Source organism: Equus caballus, chromosome 16 (genome assembly GCF_041296265.1).
Source record: "Equus caballus isolate H_3958 breed thoroughbred chromosome 16, TB-T2T, whole genome shotgun sequence".
Taxonomy (NCBI): Eukaryota; Metazoa; Chordata; class Mammalia; order Perissodactyla; family Equidae; genus Equus; species Equus caballus.
In genome coordinates this window covers 50,850,090-50,874,042 of record NC_091699.1, presented here as the reverse complement: position 1 = coordinate 50,874,042, position 23,953 = coordinate 50,850,090, and the positions used below count along the sequence as shown (strand labels likewise).

General features: G+C 48.0%; 1 protein-coding gene across 14 annotated transcripts in view; it reads right to left on the bottom strand.

Annotated features, from left to right (window-relative positions):
- The window catches only part of SCAP (SREBF chaperone), an 83,021-nt gene that overhangs the window by 4,715 nt on the left and 54,353 nt on the right, over positions 1-23,953 (bottom strand). For all 14 annotated transcript variants that reach the window (XM_023620527.2, XM_023620528.2, XM_023620529.2 and 11 more), the window contains 13 exons: positions 18,730-18,859; positions 9,663-9,820; positions 8,604-8,824; positions 8,315-8,420; positions 7,486-7,658; positions 6,954-7,080; positions 5,374-5,486; positions 4,166-4,260; positions 2,629-2,727; positions 2,248-2,466; positions 1,028-1,404; positions 286-474; positions 12-213 (listed from right to left, as the gene is read on the bottom strand). In XM_023620527.2, the coding sequence (XP_023476295.1) occupies positions 12-213; positions 286-474; positions 1,028-1,404; positions 2,248-2,466; positions 2,629-2,727; positions 4,166-4,260; positions 5,374-5,486; positions 6,954-7,080; positions 7,486-7,658; positions 8,315-8,420; positions 8,604-8,824; positions 9,663-9,820; positions 18,730-18,859 (2,209 nt within the window). The remainder of the gene's footprint in view (positions 1-11; positions 214-285; positions 475-1,027; positions 1,405-2,247; positions 2,467-2,628; positions 2,728-4,165; positions 4,261-5,373; positions 5,487-6,953; positions 7,081-7,485; positions 7,659-8,314; positions 8,421-8,603; positions 8,825-9,662; positions 9,821-18,729; positions 18,860-23,953) is intronic.

The following is a 23,953-nucleotide window of genomic DNA, read 5'->3' as shown; positions in this document are numbered from 1 at the left end:
GCCACACTCACCATGAGGTGACCACGCAGCACCAGGGGCACAATCTCAGTCTCAGGCGGTGCATAGCCATAGTCGTCACAGGGCAAGTCCCCACGCCGCCGACGGCCGGGCCCACCACCAGGCTGCCCATAATTGCGTGGGCAGAGCACGCGGTAAAGGCAGAGCAGCAGGAGCACGAGGATGATGCCTGCAGCCAGGCCGAGCGCCGCCACCCTGTGCCAGGTGGGATGGTGGTGAGGCATGCCCTGGCCCTCCCACCGCCACCCCCTCCCCCAGGGGCCTTACTTGTACAGAGTGATGTCTCCGTGGGCCTGCACCACACCTGGCCCCTTGGGGCTGGCCTCCCAGAGCCCACCCGGCCCAGGCTGTGGCGGGGGCCAGGCACTGCGGCCGTCCTGAGGATGCCGCCCCTCCAGGGCCTCCCTCGGGTTCAGGTGGAGTGTGACCGGAATCACAGGCAGCAGGCTGATGTACCTGGGACCGGGCAGGTGGGCAGCCTCAGTGGGGATGCCCTCAGAAGGGTCCCTCCTGCTGCTGCCCCAGTCCACTCCCTACTCTCCATGCAGGACTCAGCTGGAGCTGCCAGATTCCGAGACCACCACCCTCTCAGTACAGTCTTCTCAGCATGGGTGGTGAGGAGAGAGGTGGGCCCCTCCCCAGCCCAGCTCTGGTACCCCAACCTTGTTTTGTCACAGACACCAGCACCCAAGCAGCCATCACTGCAGTGTGGGCTGTCTCCATCACCCATCCTGGCACAGAGTGGGCAGCAGCAAGTGGGTGGATCTCATTCTGGCCAAGGCGCTGGCAGCAACCCAAGACTCCCCAGAGCAGGGCCCAGGGCCACTGTCTTAGGTTGTGGCTGCCTGGAGCACTGGTTCCTACTTCACAACCTTATGGGTATTTAATTATTTGAAAGGAAACAGACTTCCAAGCAGTGGGTCTCCCGCCTGAGGGGGAAGGAATGCTCTGGAGACGGTGAGGTGACACCACCAAGTGAAGAGGTGACTACTGGTACAGCGCAACTCACCTCTTTGCCAGTGTGATGTTGTAATAGCTGAAGAGTGTCGGCCAGTGGCGGAAGGACAATTTCCTCCAAAGTTCCTCATCCTCAGGCCCCCAGGTTACCTCTGGGACTGGGCTATCATGGATGCCCTCTGTTGGACCCCCAGGCTCGGGTGGCTCTCTTGGCAATGTCTGGTTCTCAGGTAACTTAGGGGCATCAGGTGGGAAGATGGAAAATGCAGGGTCCGGGTGGCTGGCAGGCAGCACGCCACTAGGCACAGGCATTGGAGTCAGGGCGCCCTCGCCCAGTGGGCTCTGTTCCGTCACCTGGGCAGCAAGGTAGGTGCGTAGCCCTGCTGGGTCTGTGTACACCAGGATGCCGATCCAGACAACAGTGCCAGCCTGCAGTGGGGCATTGGGCGCTCAGCGGGGCCTCTGGGAGGAACAGGCAGCCCCACGGCACAGCAGCCTTGGCCCTCATGCTAGAAGGAGGCAGCACGGGGACCTCAGGCCTGGGGGTGGGGAGAGGACACAGGCCCCTATCTGTCCTTCCCTTCTGCCCACCCCAAGTCATCCCACTACGACCTGAGGCCAGTTGTCATTGGAGGGACCTAATGTCCTTTCCATGATCAGGGTTTGAGTTTCTTAGCCTGGAAATACAGAGCAGCACCCTGGAGTTTGAGAGAGAATTTCTCTATCCCTAACGCCCATCTCAGCTGGGGCCAGAAAGCTGCTGCCATTCCCACAGTCAGCATGGCCAGAGGGACCAGCTGCCTGACTGCTCCAGAGACACCCACAGGTCCCAGTCTTCAGAGGGCCTCAGCCTTGCTTCCCTCTCACTTCAACTCCTTGGGAGAGGCACTGGTGGCCAGCAGCCAGTCCAGCAGGTGAATTATTTTGCCCAGCATTTTCTGATGCCTGTACATGTAGCAGCTGATGAACCCTGACTCAGGGAACCATGGTGGTTCCACCCCAGAGCAGCCCGTCTAGCAGGTTTCTATCCTGGGTCATCTTGGGGAGATGATGACTCCTCAACATGACGACCCCAGGGCTGCTTCTCCCAGAAGTAGGTTTACCATCTCAAGGCAGGATGGTATGGTGGGCAGCTTCCCAAAGCCAGGCTTCAAGAGGCCACAGGGCCTGAGGAGCAGTGCCCTCTCCAAGGCATAGTGTCAAATTCAAGAGAGAATTGAGCACTGGCCCTCAGAGGAGGGCAGGGCAGGGCAGGGCAGGGCAGGCAGGTACCATGATGAGGCGCTGAGCCAGGCGGGTGCGGGCCAGGAAGTAGACGACACGCAGCCTCTTGGGAAGCCGCAGGTTTCGGAAGGAGGATGGCTGCAGTGTGATGGTGTGGGGTGTGGATGGCCGCACAGCCAGTTGCCGTTCGAAGCGTGCTGGCCGTCCCACTGGCTTCGCTGGGGGCAGGCAGGCCTCAGGAGGCAGGCGCTTGTTCAGGTCGGCTAGCTGTTGGGGGTGCAGTGGTCAGGACCCAAGGCCGCCGTCCAGAGGCTGCCCACACGGGGCTACTGTCCCTGCCCAAGGTCTGTACCTCTCTCACCCAAGATCCCCTGAGCACAGCCAGGGCTGAGGAGGAGGTGGATGGGGCAGGGCTCAGCCCACTCCTACCTCCATCCGGCGAATGTCAATGGACAGGACAGTGGTGAAAAACAGCATCTGAAGGAAGAAGTCAGACACCAGGCCCACGACAGCAAAGAGACAGAACTCCTGGAATTAGAGCAGATAAGGGGACACCATGACCTCATGGCCTAGCACCCTAGAGAAGCAGTTCCCTCCCTGCCTGTGGGCACCTCAGAATCTGCAGGGCAGTGGCAGGCGGGGCACAGCAGAGATAAAGAAAAGAGATACTAGTAGTTCTGAATCTGGGAGTGGCCAAGGAGGGACAGTGCCAGCGGCTCCCTCCCTCCCTCCCCACCAGGGGGCAGCAGAGACCTCCTCACACCTTTATTCAGAGAAGGCTGAAGGGTGGGTGCTCTCCCTGAATCTCCTGATCCCCCGAGAGAGGGGGGCCTGCTCCAACTTGGAAAGCTCTGAGCCGCATCAGCCTGCCACCCAAAAGGCCCTCCCCACTGAGCCCCTGGACCTGCTCAACTGCGATGGACCACCACCTACCCAGAGCCCAGGGATGACCTGATTTTGGGGCTCTCAGAAAAGTCCCTGGCCAGAGATGGCACTGGACCAACGAAGCAGGGGAGAGGGGGCGGGAGGGAATTAATTCTGCCCTAAAACTGAAAAACGGTGGTCCCTTTGCTCCCCAAGCTCTGTTGATAGATGGAATTTTCGCAGATTTAAGTTTCCCTCCCCTGCCCTTGTTTGAGACTTCTGGTGCATCACCACAGCTTTTACTCAAATCTGGGGTAAGATGAAGGATCTAGCACATGATGGCGTAGTAGTCATGATGGCTCTAATATCCCAAGACTGCACCATGGCCTGCAGATGCCCTCTGGGACATCTGGGGGAAAAGCCTGGAGCCCTTATGCTCTCCACTCATCTCACTCCTCAGCAGGCCTGCCAGCCCTGGGAGAGGAGGAAGGAGGAGATGATGCATCACCCCCTTCGAGCAGCTCCTTCCAGAATGGTCAGCAACAGTCTGGGCTTCCAACTCCACCTCCACCTCTGCTCACAGTTGAGTGAGGGCACTCTGCAAGAACAGGGGCCACTCTGGGCAATGGGGAGTGGCCCTCCTACAGGGAAGCCATGTGTCTGGAAGCTGCAGCTGTGGGTCAGGACTAGTGCCAGGAAAGACAGGACCAGTTCAGGGGCCCCACAGTGTTTCTGCCTGAGAAACAGGAAACTAGGTCTGACTGCAACTGCACAGCCAGCCACCAGCCTCCACTGAGCCCACCAAGCCCCCTCCTGCCACTTGGCTGAATGAGAGAGCATAAGAGGACAAGGTCAAAGGCAGAGCCTGATGGGCTGGGAGCTCAATCCCATAACCCAGCCAGGGCTTACTAAGTATTTCTGCTCAACCAGGCATGCCAGGAACACCTTATGCATGTTAACAACCATCTTGGCAGCAAAGAGGTCCCGTCTCATAGACAAGGGAGTCTGCATTGAGAGGGGTGCACCCTGTGCATGGCTGCACAGCTGGGGAACCCAGCAGGTGGTTCCACGCTCACCCAAGTGGCAGGCCTTGGGGCCTTACCTGGATAGCGGGCACTAGGGTGAAGTAGCCAATGAGAATAATGCCCAGCTCTGTGGCCATGTTCTTCATGATGGACCAGCTCTCACTGCTTAGGCCTGCAGAGGACAACAAGAGGACCATTGGGCCAATACATAACCTTTGTCTGCACACAACCTCGTGGTCCTCAGAGGATGGAGGCACGGGGAGGGTGCCCAGCCTTCTGAGGCAACTATTCTACAAAAGTGCCCAATCCTCAGGACTGCCAATGCCTGGGTTCCAAGGTGCTGCCATCACTGCACAGCTGCTGCAGGTAAGAGGGGTCTTGGAGGGTACAGGGGAGAGCTATAACCATCAAAGGAAGGGAGAAGCAGATGCTGAGATGAGCAAACCCAAGACGAAAGCCAACTGTTACCCACTCTGGCACATCCAGCCTCACATGCTGTCCTTGTCTCGTCTGCACAGGGACAGCATGAGTGTGTCTACCTGCCACGTGGCAGAAGGGCTCTGGGGACGGAAGAGCTAGCTGTGTTCTTCCACAAGCCCCTCCCCACGGCAAGTCCCTGGGCCTCATGCTATCACATGGTCGCATGCGTAAGGCTCTGAGCACCCAGGGGGTAGGGGCCATTTCCCCTCATCTCCTCAGAACTCCACATCTAGCACAGGGCCCGGCCTCTCACAGAAGCTCACAAAGGTTCGCCAAATGAATGAACAGCCTGTCTCCAGCTCCTTTCCCACAGATAATGGGGTTAGGTGGAAGAGGCACAAGAGTTCAGACCTCCAGGCCTAGGCTCTTTGTTCTCACTTTCCCCAGAACCCCAGCTCCCCAGCTCCTGCCACTGAGGCCACAGGGGCTTTTCTGGTAGCTGTGGAGGTAGCATCTCTGAAGTGACCAGCCCCATGGGCCTGGGCCTAGTGTGGTGGAGTGAGGCAAAAAGAGAAAACACCAGGTGCCAGCCTGGATGAAGGGCCACCAAACACCAAGCCCCATAGCAGAGTCCGGTTTGCTTTCTTACTGACACATGAACCAGGACAAAGTATAGTCCAGTGACTCCATGGTTCCTCGGGGCATGTGCTAACAAGCTGCTAGGGCCTGGTGGCCCACTCCATATTATGTGAGAGGCCAGAGCAATGGAGGCCATATTATGCTGGGGGTCCCTGTTTCCTCAGCAGGAGGAAGCATAAAACGGGCCCCTCCCCCGCCCCATCCTCCTGACTCCCCACTATATTACCTTGGGCGATGCGCAGCTTCACCTCGAGGTCCACTGGGGTTGAGACCACGGACTTGGTGAGCACCAACACGTTCTCTAACCCAATAACCACCACAAGGTAGGGGAAAATTTCGCTGGGGAAGAGAGGGAGAGGGTGAGGACGGCACTGAGGGCCCCCAACACACAGCTGGTTCTCAACAGGTCTGGGCCCTGGAGAGGCTGTGGGGTTTGCAGCCTGTAGTGGAGGCTGCTGAGCGACTCCCACAAGCACAGGGCAGAATCCCCACCCTCCCCACTCACACCCAACAGGGCCTCTGTCTACAGTAGCTCTCAGCTTGCAGAGAGGCTTCAAAGCCTTGCCAAGTGGCCAGCAACCGTCCCCATCTCCATCTATCCAGCACAGTGGAGGGAGGACCAGAGGAGGCCCCCCTGCCACCCAGCTGCAAGAGCACACCTCTCCCTGCCCTTCGCACAACAGACTCTGCCGGCCAGAGGAAACGACCATGGCCAAGACCCTTCAGCAGCACTCCAGGCCAAGCCATCAGGACTAAACAGAAGGGGGATGAGATGAGCTAAAGCAGTACTCGCCTCTGGAAAAGATGTGTTTGAAGAACTGTTCCTAAAGAAAACTCTACTAGCTACCCAAGACCACAGGCTCACACTACTAGTAAACAGACTATGAGATAAGTCTATGCACAAGGAACGCCAGCCAAGGACACCTCACCAGGATCTCCGCTGTGGAGCAGTGCAAATGAGGGCTCGGAGATGGGCACAGCAGACGGCTACGGGGGGAGGGGTGTTTAGCACTGCGAGGTTCAGGAGAAGCAGCAGGTGTTCTATGAGCAATGAAAGTAAGAGAAAACACAAAACTGCTGTTCCTGCAACCAGCCTGACAATCCAAGGTAGGGCACAGGCCAATCGGCTAGTAACCACTAATGGACAGACAGGTGGGGCCTAGTCAAAGTCAAGGAGACCAAGGCCTGAGGACAAATCCAGGAAAGGGCTTCCAGCCCAAGATTCAGAGAGAAATGGCAAGAGAAAGCAAACATCAATGGAGAAGTGACAAATCAGAGTGTGCTTGTATCTTTTAAAAAGCTTACTCTAAAATGATCTATTAGGCATTTAAATATTTTAATAGTGAAAAAAGAAATGTACCTTCTATCTCACACCCATTTGTAGCTTAAGCCATCAAGGAGCAGTATGCATGTGTATATATAACACATAAACACAACCATATACATACTTACCTATACACATGTAAGCAATATACTTATATACATAAGCCCCATATATATATACATAAACACACACTTATACACACATAAGTACATACCCTATATATAAACACACATATACACACAAATGTATATTATACATACATATAAATATACTATACATATATACGTATGAATATACTATACATATACATGTACAAACCAGGTAAACTAAAGAGGAAAAAAAATGTACCTCTTAAATGTCAAAATAACAATGTGAAGATATGAGGTAACAGCAAGTGTCCAGTCCAGGGTAGGCGCAGAGATGAAAGGCTCTCTGGCCTGAGGGCCCACCCTGTGGCCCAGTGGAGCCTGTTGGGGACCTACCCGCCATTGAGGGTGGGCGTCAGGCCAAAGAGTGTGCAGAGCCCCACAGACATGAGCAGTGAGCTGAGCACGGTGACCACGGCAGCCAGAGCCAGCCCCCACTTGGACTTGACCATGTCGATCTTGCCTGGAGGGCAGAGAGGACACATCAGGGCAGCATCTCCCCCAGACCCTGGCATACAGACCCTTCTTAACTGAGCTCCTAGGAGGAGAGTGTGCCCTGACAATCGAGGAAGGGAAGGACCCTGGTTTAACCAAAGAAAAGGATGGCCATGTACACTTCCCAGTCCCAGGGGCATAGTGTGACTTTTGGGAATCCTAACCCAGGAAGGATCTTTCTTTGAGAAGCGAGAGGAGCCGTGGACCCATCCAAGCCCCTGAGACTCTGCTGGGGGATGAAGCCCTGGCTTTTGTGACCACCAGGCATGTTCTACATCTCTGCCCAAGCCACCTCCAGAGGCAGGAAAGTGGCTGATCTGGAAATGCCCATTTAGCTTGCAGAAAGCCCCCAGACTCTTTGCCATGGACTTACGCGTGGAGAAGTAGATGTAGGCAAACAAGATGATGTAGGTGGTCACAAGGGGGATGAGCTCAGCAATTCCAATTTCCTCCTTGAAGTGCACGTGGACCAGGCTCTCTGCCCGAAGGCTGCAGTTGGGGCTGGGGTGCAGGAGCATCAGGCGGGTCCGCAGGCTGCTCAGGAACCTGGTCATGGAGCAGGCCATGAGCACCATGCTCAGGATGGACTGTTCCTCATGGTCCAGAGGACAAAGATAATCCTTGGAAGGAGGGCCCATCAGGGATTCCCTCCTCCCCCTGTGTCAGAGGGAGCCTCTCCGTGGTGTCTAAGCTTCCCTGCAGTTTCCAGGGGTGTTGGAAGAATTATAAAGTTGGCCAAATTGTCTCAGGAGCTCCCCCTGCTCCTTCCTCAGCACCCCTTTCCCGACCTATCACACCACTCCGACTGCCAAAGGCCCAGGAAAGCCAACTGGAGGCATCTCAAGTGCCCTCACTCTTGCTGGGGAGCTGCCTACAGCACTCTGTTGGGAAAGACTCTGAGGCCACCGGGGCCTCAGCAGTAGCCAGCTGGGGACCCCTGCCATAGGCTCAACAGAGACCAGTGGAGGCACCAAGGCACTGAATTTGCCAGCCCTGCCTTAGTCCCTTATTCTTAACTAGCTATCAGGTCATCCTCAAGCAAATCTGAACAGATAGCATCCTTCATTCCAAGGGGTATAAAGACGAGGACTGAAAACTTCCCAGGGGACAATCTGGACACTCCAACCAGAACAGGGACCACTCAAAGTCCCAAGTCATTCCACAGCCCAGTCAGGAGGAGCCCCAAGAGCTGAAGGCCTTACTTGGCATGGTAGCGCTGGAAGACCAGGGTAATGGTGTATGAGACCATCCTCTTCCTAGTATAGAGGCTCACCCCGCTGTACTTCCCAGGAACACCAAACAGCAAGTCTGCAGACAGAAATCAGCAGGTACTGACAAAAGAACGGCAGCCACTGTAGAGCCACCAAGAACCCATCCCCACCTCTACCCCTGGAAACAAGGGGTAACCCCTGATCTGCCAAAGCACCCATCAAAGAGGACACGGCAACTGACGCATCTCACGGGTCTTCAAGGAACCCGTCCTGGGGGTACCTTTGAGCGTGGCTGAGGTCTGCAGGGTTTTCGGCTCGTGCTGATGGATGGTCCTGATGATGTCAGGATCAGCATGGAAGCGTTCCCGGTCATTCTGCCAGAAGTTCCCAGGGGATAGCAGCAGGCATCCATGCTCAGGGAGTAGGTTCCGGAGCTTCCTAAGGCCTGGCAGCAGGTCGGTCACTTGCAGGCACACGTCCTCCAGGCTCCTGGTCCCAGAGCTGTGTAGGAGACAGGATGAGGCACCCACTGTGTCTGCCAGCCCAGGGAAGGCCCACTGTACTTACAGGGTACCCTCTGTCATCAGGTTCCCAGATGCCTGGTATCTCAAAGAGCTTGAGGATTAGGGCAGCAGGGGAAAGTTCTTCCAGATGGTCAACAACCAAACCATGTGGCTATCTGATCTCCAAAGCACATCCAGAGCCTAATGCCAGTCATCTCTGAGAGAAGCAAGTTCTGGGAGTATGCACAGCCCCACCTATTAAAACACCTTGGCTAATTCAGTAGGCAGAGGGGATAGGATAAAAACTAGGGGCTTCATTTCATTCACCAAAATGCCTGTCAAAATACCTTAGGCTAACTAAAACCCAGGGGGTGAGCAGCCTATGAAGCCAGCATGCTCAAGGTCTACTAGTGGGATGGGGAGACCACTTGGCTTGGGGCTTCAGAAGCATATCCCCAGGTAGAGCATGCTTCTCGTCAGCACAGCCAACACCAATACATTCACATCTTATAACCCCTAGGCAGTAAGCCATCTGAGGCACGTCAACCAGTTCTCAGTCAGCTCATCACAGGGTCAGCCCAGTGGATACCTACTCTGTCTGAGATCTGAGGACAAAGCTCAGGGCTCTATCTGAGCCATCTGCAGAGGTCAACAGGGAACGCAGCTGCAGCAGACACAAAAGGATGCTGGGAAATGCAAAGCTGGCTCACCCATCATCCTTCTCACTTGCTCAATTTCTGCAGAGCTGGCTGGCTCAATGGAGTTACACTGAGAACTGTACCCTCCCTTCAGTACAGAACAGGATTCAGGGAGGCTGGAGCCCCTGAGAGGAATACCTTTCTCTGAGCACATGGTTCCGGATCTCCTCCACCAGCTGGAATGCCCGGGACAAAGGTGAGCGGAACACATCTACTGCCAGGAGGTTCTTATGCCAAGGAGACACTGAAGACTTCACAAATATCTGCTGGATATAAGCCACCGGGGCACCCACATACTGCAGAAGAAATGGGGGAGGGTAGAAAGGTCAGCTCAGCACAGGAGAGAGAAACATGGGTCCACATTCAGTAAGAATTTACTGAGCATCTACGATGGGCAAAGCACTGAGGGGGCCACAGAGACAGGCCTTCAAAAATGAAGATGTCTACAAATGGTGTTCCATAAATGGGCTTTTTACCATTTATGAACCACTTAGGAAGTGGTTTCCCAACAGAGCAGAGGTCAGCCAACTATGGTCCACAAGCCAAATCGAGCCTGAGACCTATTATTCTAAATAACGTTCCACTGGAATACAGTCATGCCCACTCCATTCTGTACTGCCCATGGCTACTTTCACACAGCAGCAGCAGAAGTGAGTGTTCATGAAAGACCATGTGACCCACAATGCCTTAAACATTTACCATCCAGCCCGTTATGGAAAATGTATGCCGACCTTGCAATAGACCATAAGCTCCCAAAAGGGTGTAGCCTGTCTTACTGATCCTGGTTTTGCCACTTGCAGGTCAGCGGTTTTGGAAGAACAAAAGACCCAGTTTTAAATCCCAACTCTCCAATATGGCCAAGGAAATGTTTCTGATTTCTCTAGATTCCAATGTTCTAATCGTGAAAGGGGGATAACGAACCTGCAGCATCAAGAAGATGCATACACACACTGACATATACACACATATGTATATAAATGGCATGTGCAGAGATTAAGTATTAGTGGAAATATTAGCAATAAACAGTTGTGGCACATCACTTCATTGACTGCTATGACAGTCCTAGGAGAAGCAAGGTGATTGCCTAGGGTTTCCTGACTTGAGCAGAGTGGTGTGAGGATTCAAACCCAGGTCTCCTACTGAACATCACACACTTTTCTCACTAGAACCTGCCATCTGCCCTTAAAGAGCTAAAAACAGGCCCTTAAGTGACTAAATGTTCATACGTGTAACAGGTGAACAGTAACTCCCAGTGATGGATGCGGATGTCAGGGAGCAGCCCCCAAACAAGGTACTAGATTAGCTATGGCAGGGTTAGGGTCAGCAGAGGAGCTGAGTGGTGCCATGAGGTAGGGAAGAATTGGTGAGAGACGGGCAGGGAGGGCATCTGAGGAGCAACAGACACTGAGAGCACAGCCAGCCTGAACAGCACAAAGCAGGCCTGTCAGAAATAACAGCTAAAATGAGAGGTGGCTAGGATGATGCCTGACTGAGCTGTCTGGATTTCCATCAGCTGGCAAAGAAAAGCCCTGAGCATCTCCGAGATGGAGGGGAGACCCGACAAAAGCAGTGCTCTGGAAGACTACTCAGGAGTCATAGTATCATCCAACTAGAGACAGGGAAAGGCTGCCCAGAGCCGTGACATGCTGTGAAGTGCAGACTGGAGGAAGCTGGGCCTGGCTGAGGGATGGGGGGCTGTCTCCATGCCTGTTCCGTGATCAGGAACTCCAAAGAGCAGGTGCACAGAGGAAAGGAAGGCCTTTTAGCCACTCAGTGAGGCAGTACTCCAGGTTATCACACAAGCAAGCATCAAGACGCTGAACACACACAGCAAGGTAGGGCGTCCTGGGCCCCTGGGCACAAAGGAACAACCCAGAGCAACAATCTGAGCCTTTGTGACGTTTCCGTTTATAAAGCCATCTCTTAGCGAAGGCTCTGGGGACAGAAGGCCTCACCCACTTTGTCTTCTGCACCAGGCTCAGCCCACTGGAAGCTGCCAGGAGGCAGAGAGGTACCTGGAGAGAGCTGTCTACCACAGACTCTGATCTGAACAGCACTTCATCGACTCAACACATCACACAGGCCTGAGTGGGGGAGGAGTCATCCAGAGACCAACTGCTCTACAATGAACCATTCCCAGGGCAATCATCCTAAAGCCCTGTGAAGGACATCGCACATCACATAGAGGCAGCATAGCTCCATGGAGCCTCCAGCCCTGGGCTTGTTCTCATTTGGCACAAGACTGTGATTCTGCATATACCACCTCCTCTGCCCACTGCCCTTCTCAGACCCCCCACCTCAGGCCCACTGAGCCTGTCCAAATGAACCCTTAGTCAGTTTCCAGGTAGGACAACTCCTTGGCCCTCCAGTCCATCTCTGGCCCCCTTCCCACCCTGGCACCTTCTCCCCAGCCAGGACCGTGCGGGCCACCATTTCAACAAAGTACTAATTAACATACTTCAGACCCAGAGGTCTCTTCCTGGGCTCTAGGGATGGCTGGCTTCAGGAGCTCTATGAGCATGCTGCTCCCCAAATTTATTCAAATTTCTGCTTGGAAGTAAATATTTTATTATTACCATCATCATTTTTAGGGAAGAAGATCCACAGCTTTCATCATATTTTCATAGGAATATGTAACCCCTTCACCCAAGACATCTCTTTCTCCTCTGACCTTCCACCAATCCTGGGCAAAATCCACTGCTCATTTGTTTTCATACCTTGGCTGGTAAGCCTTACCAGACAAAAACCATGGAGAAATGAGCCTACTGTACAGTTGTGCTCTCCAGCCTTAGCTGGGCCTCCCTCTGCTGGCCGGCTCTTGATTCATTCTCACTGACTTCCAAATGAACTTTCCAAGCAGCTATTCCACATCTTTCTAACTCTTTCAAGATCTTGGTCTAGTCATTTAATATGATTCTACCAAACTCATCATCCAATGTATGGGCATCATACAATGCCTCAACCTCCCTCTTCTGGGCATCAAAATTCTCTTGTGGTGGTTTATTCAACAGGCATTGGGCTAACTCTTGTCATCACTATCTTAGTTTGAGTTTCCCCAATAGCAGACCCTAAGACAAGTAGTTTCTTTGGGATGTGAAGGAAACTCAGTGGGGGGAATAGGGACAGGAGCAAAGAAGGGAAGACAGCCAACAAGGGTGTGTTACTGAGCATGTGACCTCTGTGGATAACTGGATTGAGCTGAGTTATCCCACCTAAGGGATTATAGAGCTGAGGTACTACATACCAACTCGTGCAGTTACTGGTTGAGGGCTGCTCTTAGAAGGCGTAAATTCTCCAGCACTTCAGCCCTTCTATACCAGAGATCCTTTGACAAATAAGATGAAGATGCTGGTGGCTGGAAAGTAGGCAGGTAGACACTAAAATGGTACCTGGGGATGTGGGCAGAGCCCACCACTCACTGTGCTGGGCCCTATCATAATCTCTATTTGGTATTCAAGTGAGAAACAGACATGGAAACAGAGACGACATGTGGTATCCAAAGCAGGTAACTCAGGAAGTACAGGGCCCAGTGGAGTCCAGATGCCCCAGGGCACAAAGGGAACACTCCTCATTACAGGGAGGCCGTGGTAGGCAGCCTTCTAACATGGCCAAATAATCCCCACCTCCTGGTGCTCATGCCCACATATAACCCCCTTGAGAGTGGGCTGGACCTAGTAACTTGCTTTTGACAAAGAGCAGAAGTGACGTCATTTCTGAGATTAGGTTACAAAAGACTATGACCTTTGAGAACATTATACTAATTGAAATAAGCCAGTCACAAAAAAACAAATACTGTATGATTCCATTTACTGAGGTACCTAAAGGAGCCAAACTCAGAGACAGAAAGTATAATGGTGGTTAGCAGAGGCTGAGGGAGGAGGAATGAAGAGTTATTCAATGGATATAGAGTTTCTGTTTTACAAGATGAAAAGAGTTACGGAGATGGATGGTGGTAACAGTTGGACAATAATGTGAATGTACTTAATACCACTGAACTGTACACTTAAAAATAGGTAAGATGGTAAATTTTATGTTGCATGTATTTTACCACACAAAAAAAAATTGGAAGGAAAAAAAGACTCCTCCTCCATTCCCCTCATTTTTGGAGCCACCACTCTGATGAAGTCAGCCATATCGCGAGCTGCTAAAGGTTCATGTGACAAGAAATTGAGGGGACTTTCAGCCACTATCCAGTGAGTCCAACAGCCTGCAAGGAACCTGCTGCCAGCGGCCGTCTCAGTGACCTCGGAAGCAGATTCTCCCCCAGTTGGGCTTTGAGATGACTGCAGCCTTGGCCAACACCTTGACTGCAGCCTGTGAGAGGCCCTGAGCTAGGGGACACAGATAAGAAAACCAAGGCTCAGAGAGATAAAAGGATTACGTCCAAGGACACACAGCTGAGAGGCAGGAGAGCCAGGATTAAAGCCCAGGGCTGCCAAATTCCCAAGCCTGTTTGTTCTCTACAGCCAACCTGCCTGGGCAGTTGTAAACCATGTGAGTTCCCACAGACAACAGGACATGGATGGAAAGGCCCAGCACAAGCAGTACAGGAGGGGAGCTGAGGTCCTGGGGACTCCTGGGGTATCTGGCCACAACCATTCACAGCATGAAGCCCCTGACCAGGGATCCTTGGAAACCCTGTGTCTAGGCTCAGATAGCCACCAGAAACACTGCAAGGCTGGCCCTGGAAGCCCAGCCACCAAGATGGACCTGCCAAGCAGGGCTTTGTGTGAAATTCAGGTTTTGTGAGGACCTGGTCTATGGGATCCAGGCCAGTGCAGAAGACCTCAGGCTTGTTTTTGTTTTGTTCTGTGTTTTAGCACAATCTTTACTTCCCATTTAGACAGAACAAGATATCCCCCCGCCCTGCTCCCAGACATGGCCATCTCAGTCTCTAAGTTTCTCCAAGTTCAATAAGACTGATCTTCTTACTACCACTTTCATCATGTCATTGCCTCTAAGGGAATAGCTTCCCACTACCTACAGAATTAAAGTTTAAACTCCACAGCCCACGATTCAACTTGGTCCTACCTACCTTATCACCAACCATGTTCCAAGAAAAATGCCTCACTTCAGAATCCCTGTCTCCTAAATAAGAATGTACTGTTTCCTTATTCAACAAAAAACCTTTCTTGAGCATCTATTATGTGCAAAACATTGAAGTAAACAAATCTGAATGAAATATGATTTCAACTGGGTCAAAATACAGAGCACAGAGGAGAAGCAGGGCACACATCTGCAAGAGAGCTGAGGAAGACTTCCTGGAGAGAGTGACATCTGAGCCGAGAGGTAAGAGACAAGGAGCACAGGTCTGGGGCACACCAGAGGGCAGTCCAAGCACATGAACCTTTGTTCTCCTCCTTTCTGCTTTGGCCAGATCCAATCAATGACAATGGTGACAGCCACAAACTATCCGCATTTGTCGAATGCAAATGATGCACCAGGCATTGCACTAAACTTTTGCATTCTTTCACTTAATCCTATGACAACGCACGATGTAGATATAATTATCATCCCCATTTTATAAAAGCAGAAACTTTCATGAAGGCACAAAGGTGTTAAGTAACTTGCTCAAGGTCACACACCGGGGAAGTGCAAAGTCTCTACCATTTCTGCTTTGCTCTTCTCTTCCTCTGGTAAACACCTCCCTCTTCTCAGAGGGAAATGACCCCCCTAGCCTCACAAGGCCACTGATCTCAGTGACTCTAACACAGGGCGGGCCTAGCTCAGAGCACAAGGACCTGACAGAGTTGATTAGCGTCCTCTCTGGAGGACAGATAAAGGCCAACCGCAGGGTGTAGCCATGATCCCACTGGGGGAGCATTTCAGCAAAGGGGGAGAAGGAGGACTATACAGAGAGACAGTCATCTCCAGCACAGAGAATCACAATTCAATAAAAATAAAACTTCAATTCAAAATGGGCAAACATTTAAACACACATTTCATAAAGGAAGATATGCAAATACAGTATGCATTTGACATTAGTCATCTGGGAAATGCAAATTAAAACCACAATGAGATTTCTCCATACATGTATTAAAAGGCTTTAAAAAAAATCTGACAGTACCAAGAACTTCACAACACAAAGACTGAACTTTAACGTATGGAAATTTAAAAACTAATTTAGGAAGTTGATGGATATGAAAAGAATGCCACTTCACCTCCGTAATCTTCTTTCCAAAAACCCATAACCCTAGTCTAACCTAGAGAAAAACAGACAAATCGCACTTGAGGGACACTCTACAGAATACCTGACCGTACTGCTCAGAACTGTCAAGGTCATCAAAAATAAGGAAAGTTTGAGAAATTGTTGCTAAGGAAACCAGATTTTCTTAGTTTTTACCTAATGTCCTTTTTCTCTCCCCAGATCCCATGCAGGATACACTACATTCAGTTGTCATGTCTCCTGAGGCTTCTCTTGGCTATGACAGTTTCTCAGACTTTCTGGTTTTTGATGATCTTGACAGTTTTGAGGAGTACTGGTCAGGTATTATGTAGAAAGTCCCTCAACTGTAATTCAGTTGATGTTTTTCTCATGATTAAACTTGGGTTATGGGTTTTGGGGAGGAAGACCACAGAATGTAAAGTGCCCTTCTCATCGTCTCACACATGGGTATGTTTTATCAACCTGAGGAGGTACCTGTAAGGTTCTCCACTGCAAAGTGACTGTTTCTCCCCCTCTCCTTACAGTACTCTTTGGAAGGAAGTCACTATGCACAGTCCACACTTAAGGAAGGGGAGTTACATTCCACCTCCTTGAGGGCGGAGTACCTACATAAATTATTTCAAAATTTTTTGCCCAGATTTTGTATTCTCCCCCATCCACTTATTTATTCAATCATATGGACTCAGATATTTATTTTACACTTTGGGTTATAATCCAATACTATTTTATTCATTTTGTTGCAAAAGATATTTTATTTTCCAGAATTGGCCATTGAGAGCTCTTTCAGTTGGCCCCTGAGTCCCTTTAACATATATTGTATTTATTTCAACTGACATCTCTGTCTTCTCTTCCCACCCAGACTGGGATCCCCTCAGGGGCAGTGAGGCTCTATGTGTCTTCTATGCTATCCTGCTCGACACACCGCAGACACACAATAAACATGTTAAATAAAGGAATGAACGGAGGAATGAAGGTCGCTTTGGTTCCTTCATGTGGGCAGTAGATGCATGCGCATGCTATTCTGTGCCAGGGCCTCCTTATTTTCCTTTGGAAATCATCCTCTCTCTTTCTCAGCCTGGTGAGAAAGATAAATAGGTGATGAAGCTAATCAACAAAGCACCCTCCTTGGCCATAGGATTTGGGATGGGGACAGGCAGATAACCCCACTCAGAGTCAATTGCGCACCGTCTCGTCCTCCACTGGACTGGATGTTGCAAGAACATGGGGCTGAAGCTGCTGGAGCCACTGTTAGGTGGACCAAGAGTGGAGCTGACGCAGAGCTGAAATGAACTCTTTTTGAGGCCTAAACCATGTTGTGTTTGATTCCGCCCTGCCCCTCAAGTTACATGACCCGAAAAATTGCCTTTTTGCTTACTCTAGTTGAGTTTTCTGTCCCTCATAACTAAAGCAGACCTTAAAATTTCTGTATTGCTGGCCTGTATTTTCATCACGGACAGTCAATGAAGGTGAGATAACTGACCAGTGAGCTGCATGGCACCAGGTTATAGCACCAAGGCCTGGGTCTCCTTCTCAATTCTTCAGAGGATGGGGACTCCAATCAGAAAGAGAAAACAGACAATCCCCATTTCTGAGCCCTCAAATCATTTTGTATACCCACTTACCAACATCATCCCAGACCAAAGAAGGGCACTAAGGAAGTTTAAAGAGTTCACAAACAAGTAAACCCCCCTAACAGCAGTATCAGTAAACATCTGTTCTGCACCATGAGGTGCACTGAACTCTAGTAGTTACAAAACATCCAGAAACACAGACTACCTTGCTATGACCAGGAACCATTAGGTGGTAAAACTGCATCAAGAGGTTAATGAAGGTAAAAGGTTTGAACTAAGAAGGTCCCATAGTAAGCCAATTGTCAAGCTGGGACATGAAGTTACAGAACTGGTTTCCGCCCGTATTAGACCATGCTCCCTCTGACCTTGATGGACGGAGTCCCATGAAGCCTGGATTGTGTACTTCCCATTGACACCACGTGTAGTTTAACACAAACCTTACCTACTAGCTATTTCTGCAACAGTACAGCCAAGTTTATAACACGTTACCTGACCACTACGTTACCCAAAAGCAAACGGGAAGGAATGTGCAAACACTGTCAGAGAAAAAGTGGGAGAGGAAGAGCTCTGTTCCCTGAGCTTTGGTTTTTCTCCTCAAGAACAGACGTGAAGAGTCCAGCACCAATCCATGGGACCAAAGCACAACACGTCAAGGAAGGACATTTCATCCATTACCTGGCAGGCAAAAGGTTTAGAGCCAAGCTAATCAAGCCTGTAAGATTTCCAAAACGTGAGTGCAGAGCTCCGGTGACTTATGTCCTGCACCTGAGACCCTCAACTGAAGAGACTGTTTCTTCCTCGTTTATATCAGCACTCAGCTCACAGTGTCAACTGAGAACAGCGTGGTACAGAAGAAGCAGTTGGCTTAGGGTCAGAAGACCTGGAGTTCTGCTCCAGTGTTGACCTCACATAAACTAAACATCAGGCACTTCATCACTCTGCGCCCCAGCTTAACCGTAAAAGAGATTAAAACAAAACAAACCTGTACTTTTTACCTGACTGGACTGTGAGGATAAAATAGGACCTAACAGATTTGAAAAAATTAGGTGCACGCTGCAAATATTAAACAGTGTCAGGACTCTAAAAACATTCTCTAGGGACGCTCAGTGGTTCTCATGACCACCTGGGGCAAGGAGGAGACGGCCTGTTTACCAAGGCACTTGCCAGCACCTGTGCACGGTGTGTGAGCAGCCCAGTGGATGAACCCAGACTCAGCTGGCCACAGCTACAACACAGAAGCCAGTTTTTCTAAGTCAGTCACATTTCTGTGTCGCTTAATGTTTCCTTTCAAAACAGGTTATTCATTAAATGTATAACAAAATATTTTTGGTGCCTTTGTAAAGCTGTTCAAGTACATGTCTGCACCAATCAGAGGTTGACCACCCTCACTCTCACTCACAAAACCCCCGCCTCAGCCAATCTCCACCCAACCCCCAGGACTCTCCTCAGCAACACAGTGAGCACCTACCCACTCCGGCTGCTCATTAGGTTCTCGTGGTTTGTGGTCAGAAGACACAGGCGGAGGCGCGTAATCCTTCATAGGAGTGGTGAATTCCACAGGTCCTGTTCCTGGCAAAGGGAGCTTCAGCAGTGGGTAGCTGGGAGGAACAAAAAGGAGAGAAAACATAGAACATGAGAGGAGGTAAAGTCTGCACTGATAACAGCGACACGGGAACCACTGCAGTTGCACTGAATTCTCCCCACTAGGACTGTACAAATGTACAAAATACCAAAATCATAAAAATTTAGAGCTAGAAGGAAACTCTGAAGCCACCTAGATGAGAATTTTTCAAATTCATTGTTAGTCATAGAAAGCTTACAAGGAAGCCCAATTCATAAAAGAGACTGGTTGAGTACTTTTAGAAATGTAATAAAGGCAACGTGCTAAAAAAAACTTGTCAAATTAGACATAAGTAAGAAAATAATAAAAAACTGGGGGAAAAAACTATAAAAATCCAGAAGTATCCCAATTCAGATTGCTGAGCAATTGCTCCAATTTAAAGGGACAGACTACGAAAACTGTGTATAATACTTTGAGGGTGTGGTTTACACTAGACTATGCCGAACAGAAGTCAATGGCCCACCATACACAAAGGAAAAACCTTGGCCTTCCATGCAGAAAGTTGGCAACGGATGTACTTTTTATTTCAGGTCTATACGAAAACACTTTTTTTTAATTGAGAATTAACTTTCATATGGTACAATGCACAAATCTTAGGTATATGGTGCAATGCATTTTTGCATATGCATACACCTGTATAACCACTACCAAGATCAAGCTATAGAACATTTCTAGAACCTCAGAAGGCAGCCTTGTGCCCCAACCCAGTGAAGAGCTCCCCCCAAACCACTATTAGAACTTCTATCACGATACATGAGTTTTGCCCGTTTTTGAATGGCTTATAAATGAGATCATCTGTTCCACTTGTATACTCTTGTGATTGGCTGTTTTCACTTAAATTACATCTGTTAGATTCATCCATAGCGGAGCAGGTAGCAGTAGGTCGTTCTTTTCCAAGGATATGTACTATTCCAATGAATGAATATATTACAGTGCACTTATCAATTCCACTGTAGAGGAACATGTGGCTGTTTCAAGTCTGAGCTACTAAGAATAAAGCTATTATGATCATTTTCATATATGGCTTTTGGCTGCCATAAGCACTCATTTCTGTTGGCTAGAATGAAATTTCTGGGATACAGGATATACATGTTTAGCTTTGTAGATAATACCAGTTTTCCAAAGTAGTTGTACAAATTTATGTTCCCACCAGCAGTGTGATGGGAGTTCCAACTGCTCTAAGTCCTTGCCACCTCTTGATACCATCAGTCAATTAAGTATAATCATTTAGAGGAGGTAGTGTATCCCTCTGAGGTTTTAATGTGCAAACAGTGACGAAAACTCTTTCATATTCTTACTGGCCATTTGGATATATACCCCCTTTTGTGAAGCACCTCTTCAACTCTTTTGATTGTTTTTTAATTGGGTCAACTCACTTTTTCTTATTGATTTATAGTTCTTTATATATTCTAGATACAAGTCCTGAGTCCTTTTTACAGCTATAAATTTCCCTCTTAGTACTACTTTCATTGCATCCCATAAATTTTGGCATATTGTGTTTTAGTTTTCATCATCTCAAGGTATTTTCTAATTTCACTTCTGATTTCTCCTTTGACCCACTGGTTGTTTTAGAACATATTGCTTAATACCCATATATCTAAATTTTCCAGTTTTCCTTCTCTTGTTGATTTTTAGTTTCATTCCACTGTGACTGGAAATGATACTCTGCATGAATTTTCAATCTTTTTAAATTTATTATGACTTGTTTGTGGCCTAATACATGGTCTAGCCTGGAGAATGTTCCATGTTCACTTGAGAAGCACGTGTATTCTGCTGCTATTGGGTGGACTGTTTCGTATATATCTGTTAGGTCTCATTTGTTTACAGTGTTGCTCAAGTCCTCCGTTTCCTTATTGACCTCGTCTGGTTGTTCTATCCATTATTGAAAGCGGAGTACTGAAGCCTCCAACTCTTACTGTAAAATTCTCTGTTTCTCATTTCAATTCTATTTTTGCTTCATATATTTTTGGGCTGGTTTTAGGCGTGTATATGTTTCTGTTATATCTTGCTGAACTGAAGCATTTATCAACATATAATGTCCTTCTTTGTCTCTTATAATCTTTTTTCTTTCTATTTTTTATTGTAAAATACACATAAAATTTATCGTTTTAAAGTGTACAATTCAGTGGCATTAGGTTACAACCATCACCATTATCTATTTCCAGAACATTTTAATTACCCTAAATGGAAACCCCCTGCCCAAGAATCAGTCATTCATTCCCCTTCACCCCTCCCCCAGTTCCTGAATTCACAAATATGCTTTCCATCTCTATGAATTTGCCTATTCTGGCTATTTCATACAAATGGAATCATACAATATGTGGCCTTTTGTGACTGGCTTCTTTTACTTAGCATGTTTTCAAGGTTCATCCATGATGTGGCATGTATCAGTACTTCATTCCCTTTTAATGGCTGAATAATATTCCACTATATGGATATACTATATTTTGCTTATCCACTCATCAGTTCGTGGAAATTTGGGATGTTTCCACACCTTCTGCTTTTGTGATAGTGTTGTTATGAATGTTCCTGTACAAGGTTTTATTTAACAACCTGTTTTTAATTATTTTGGGTATGTACCTAAGAGTAGAATTTCTGGATCATGTGGTAATTCTATGTTTAACTTGCTGAGGAACCACCAAAGTGTTTTCCACAGTGGTTGTACCATTTTACACTGCCACCAGAAATATATGAGGGGTTTCAATCTCTCAATATCCTCACCAACACTTACTAATTTCTGGGGTTTTTTTTTATTAAGGTCATTCTAGTAGGTGTAAAGTGGTATCTCATTGTGGTTTTGATTTGCATTTGTATATCTTATTTGGATAAATTTCCATTCAAGTCCTTTGCCCATTTTTAAAAATTATTTTATTAAGATCATAATGGTATATAACATTGTGACATTTCAGGTGTACACTGTTACGTAATATCAGTTTCTGTATAGACTACATTGCGCTCACCACCAACAGTCACCATATATATGAGCCCCTTTATCCTTTTTGCCCACCTCCCCACTCCCTTCCTCTCTGGTAATCACTAACCTGTTCTCTTTGTCCATGTGTTTGTTCATCTTCCACATACAAGTGAAATCATGCAATATTTGTCTCTGTCTGGCTTATTTCACTTAACATAAGGTCCATCCATGTTGTTGCAAATGGGACGATTTTGTCTTGTTTTATGGCTGAGTATTCAACTGTATATACACCACATCATCTTTATCCAGTCATCAGTTGATGGGCACTTGGGTTGCTTCCACATCTAGGCTATCATGAATAATGTTGCAATGAACATAAAGGTGCATAAGTCTTTTTGAATTGTTGATTCCAAGTTCTTTGGATAAATACCCAGCAGTGGGATAGGTGGATTGTAGGATATTTCTAATTTTTTGAGAAAGCTCCTTACTGTTTTCCATAGTGGCTGCACCAGTTTGCATTCCCACTAGCAGCGTATGAGGGTTCCCTTTTCTCCAGATCCTCTCCAACATTTGTTATTTTTTCTTTTGGTGATTAGGTGATATCTCATTGTAGTCTTGATTTGCACTTCCCTAATGATCAGTGATGATGAACATCTTTTCATGTGCCTGTTTGCCATCTGTATATCTTCTCTGGAAAAATGTCAGAGAAAAACATCTGTTCAGATCCACTGCACTTTTTTTTTTCTTTGGTGAGGAAGATTAGCCCTGAGTTAACATCTGTTTTCAAGTCTCCTCTTTTTTGCTTGAGGAAGACTGTCACTGAGCTAACATATGTGCCAATCTTCTCTATTTTGTATGTGGGACACCGCCACAGCATGGCTTGATGAGTGGTGTGTAAGTCCGCACCCGGGACCAAAACCTGCAAACCCCAGGCCGCCAAAGTAGAATGCACAAATTTAACCACTATGCCACGGGACTGGCCCCCCTCTGCCCATTTTTTGATCAGGTTGGGTTTTTTTGCTGTGGAGTTATATGAGTTCTTTATATATTTTAGAGATTAACCCTTGTTGGATACATGAATTGCAAATATATTCTCCCAGTTGGTGGGTTGTCTTTTCATTTTGCTCAAGTTTTCCTTTGCCTTGCAGAAGCTCTTTAGTCTGACGTCGTCCCATTTGTTTATTTTTTCTGTTGTTTGCCCTGCCTGAGTAGACATGGTATTTGAAAAGATGTTTCTAAGACCGATGTCAAAGAGTATACTGCCCATATTTTCTTCTAGAAGCTTTATGGTTTCACATATTACCTTCAAGTCTTTGATCCATTTTGAGTTAATTTTTGTGTGTGGTGAAAGATAATGGTCTACTTTCATTCTTTTGCATGTGGCTGTCCAGTTTTCCCAACACCCTGTATTGAAGAGACTTTCCTTTCTCCATTGTACTTACCTCCTTTGTCAAAGATTAGCTGTCCATAGGTGTGTAGTTTTACTCCTGGGCTTTCAGTTCTCTTCCATTGATCTGTGTGTCTCTTTGTGTGCCAGTACCATGTTGTTTTGATTCCTATAGCTTTGCAGAACGTTTTGAAGTCAGGGATTGTGATGCCTCCAACTTTGTTCTTTTTTCTCAGGATTACTTTAGCTATTCAGGGTCTTTTGTTGTTCCACATAAATTTTAAGATTCTTTGTTCTATTCCTGTGACAAATGTCATTGGGATCCTGATTGGGATTGCATTCGATCTGTAGATTGCTTTAGGCAATATGCACATTTTAACTATGTTTCTTCTTCCAATCCATGTGCATAGACTATCTTTCCATTTCTTCATGTCATCTTCAATTTCTTTCAATAATGTCTTATAGTTTTCAGTGTATAGGTCTTTCACCATCTTGGTTAAATTTATTCCTAGATATTTCATTCTTTTTGTTGCAAGTGTAAATGAGATTTATTCTTGAGTTCTCTTTCTGGTAGTTTGTTATTGGAGTACAGAAATGCAACTGATTTTTGTACGTTGATTTTGTACCCTGCAACTTTGTTGTAGTTGTTATTTCTAAGAGTTTTCTGATGAATTCTTTAGGGTTTTCTGTATATAGAATCATGTCATCTGCAAAGAGGGTGAGTTTCACTTCTTCACTCCCTATTTGGATTCCTTTTATTCCTTTCACTT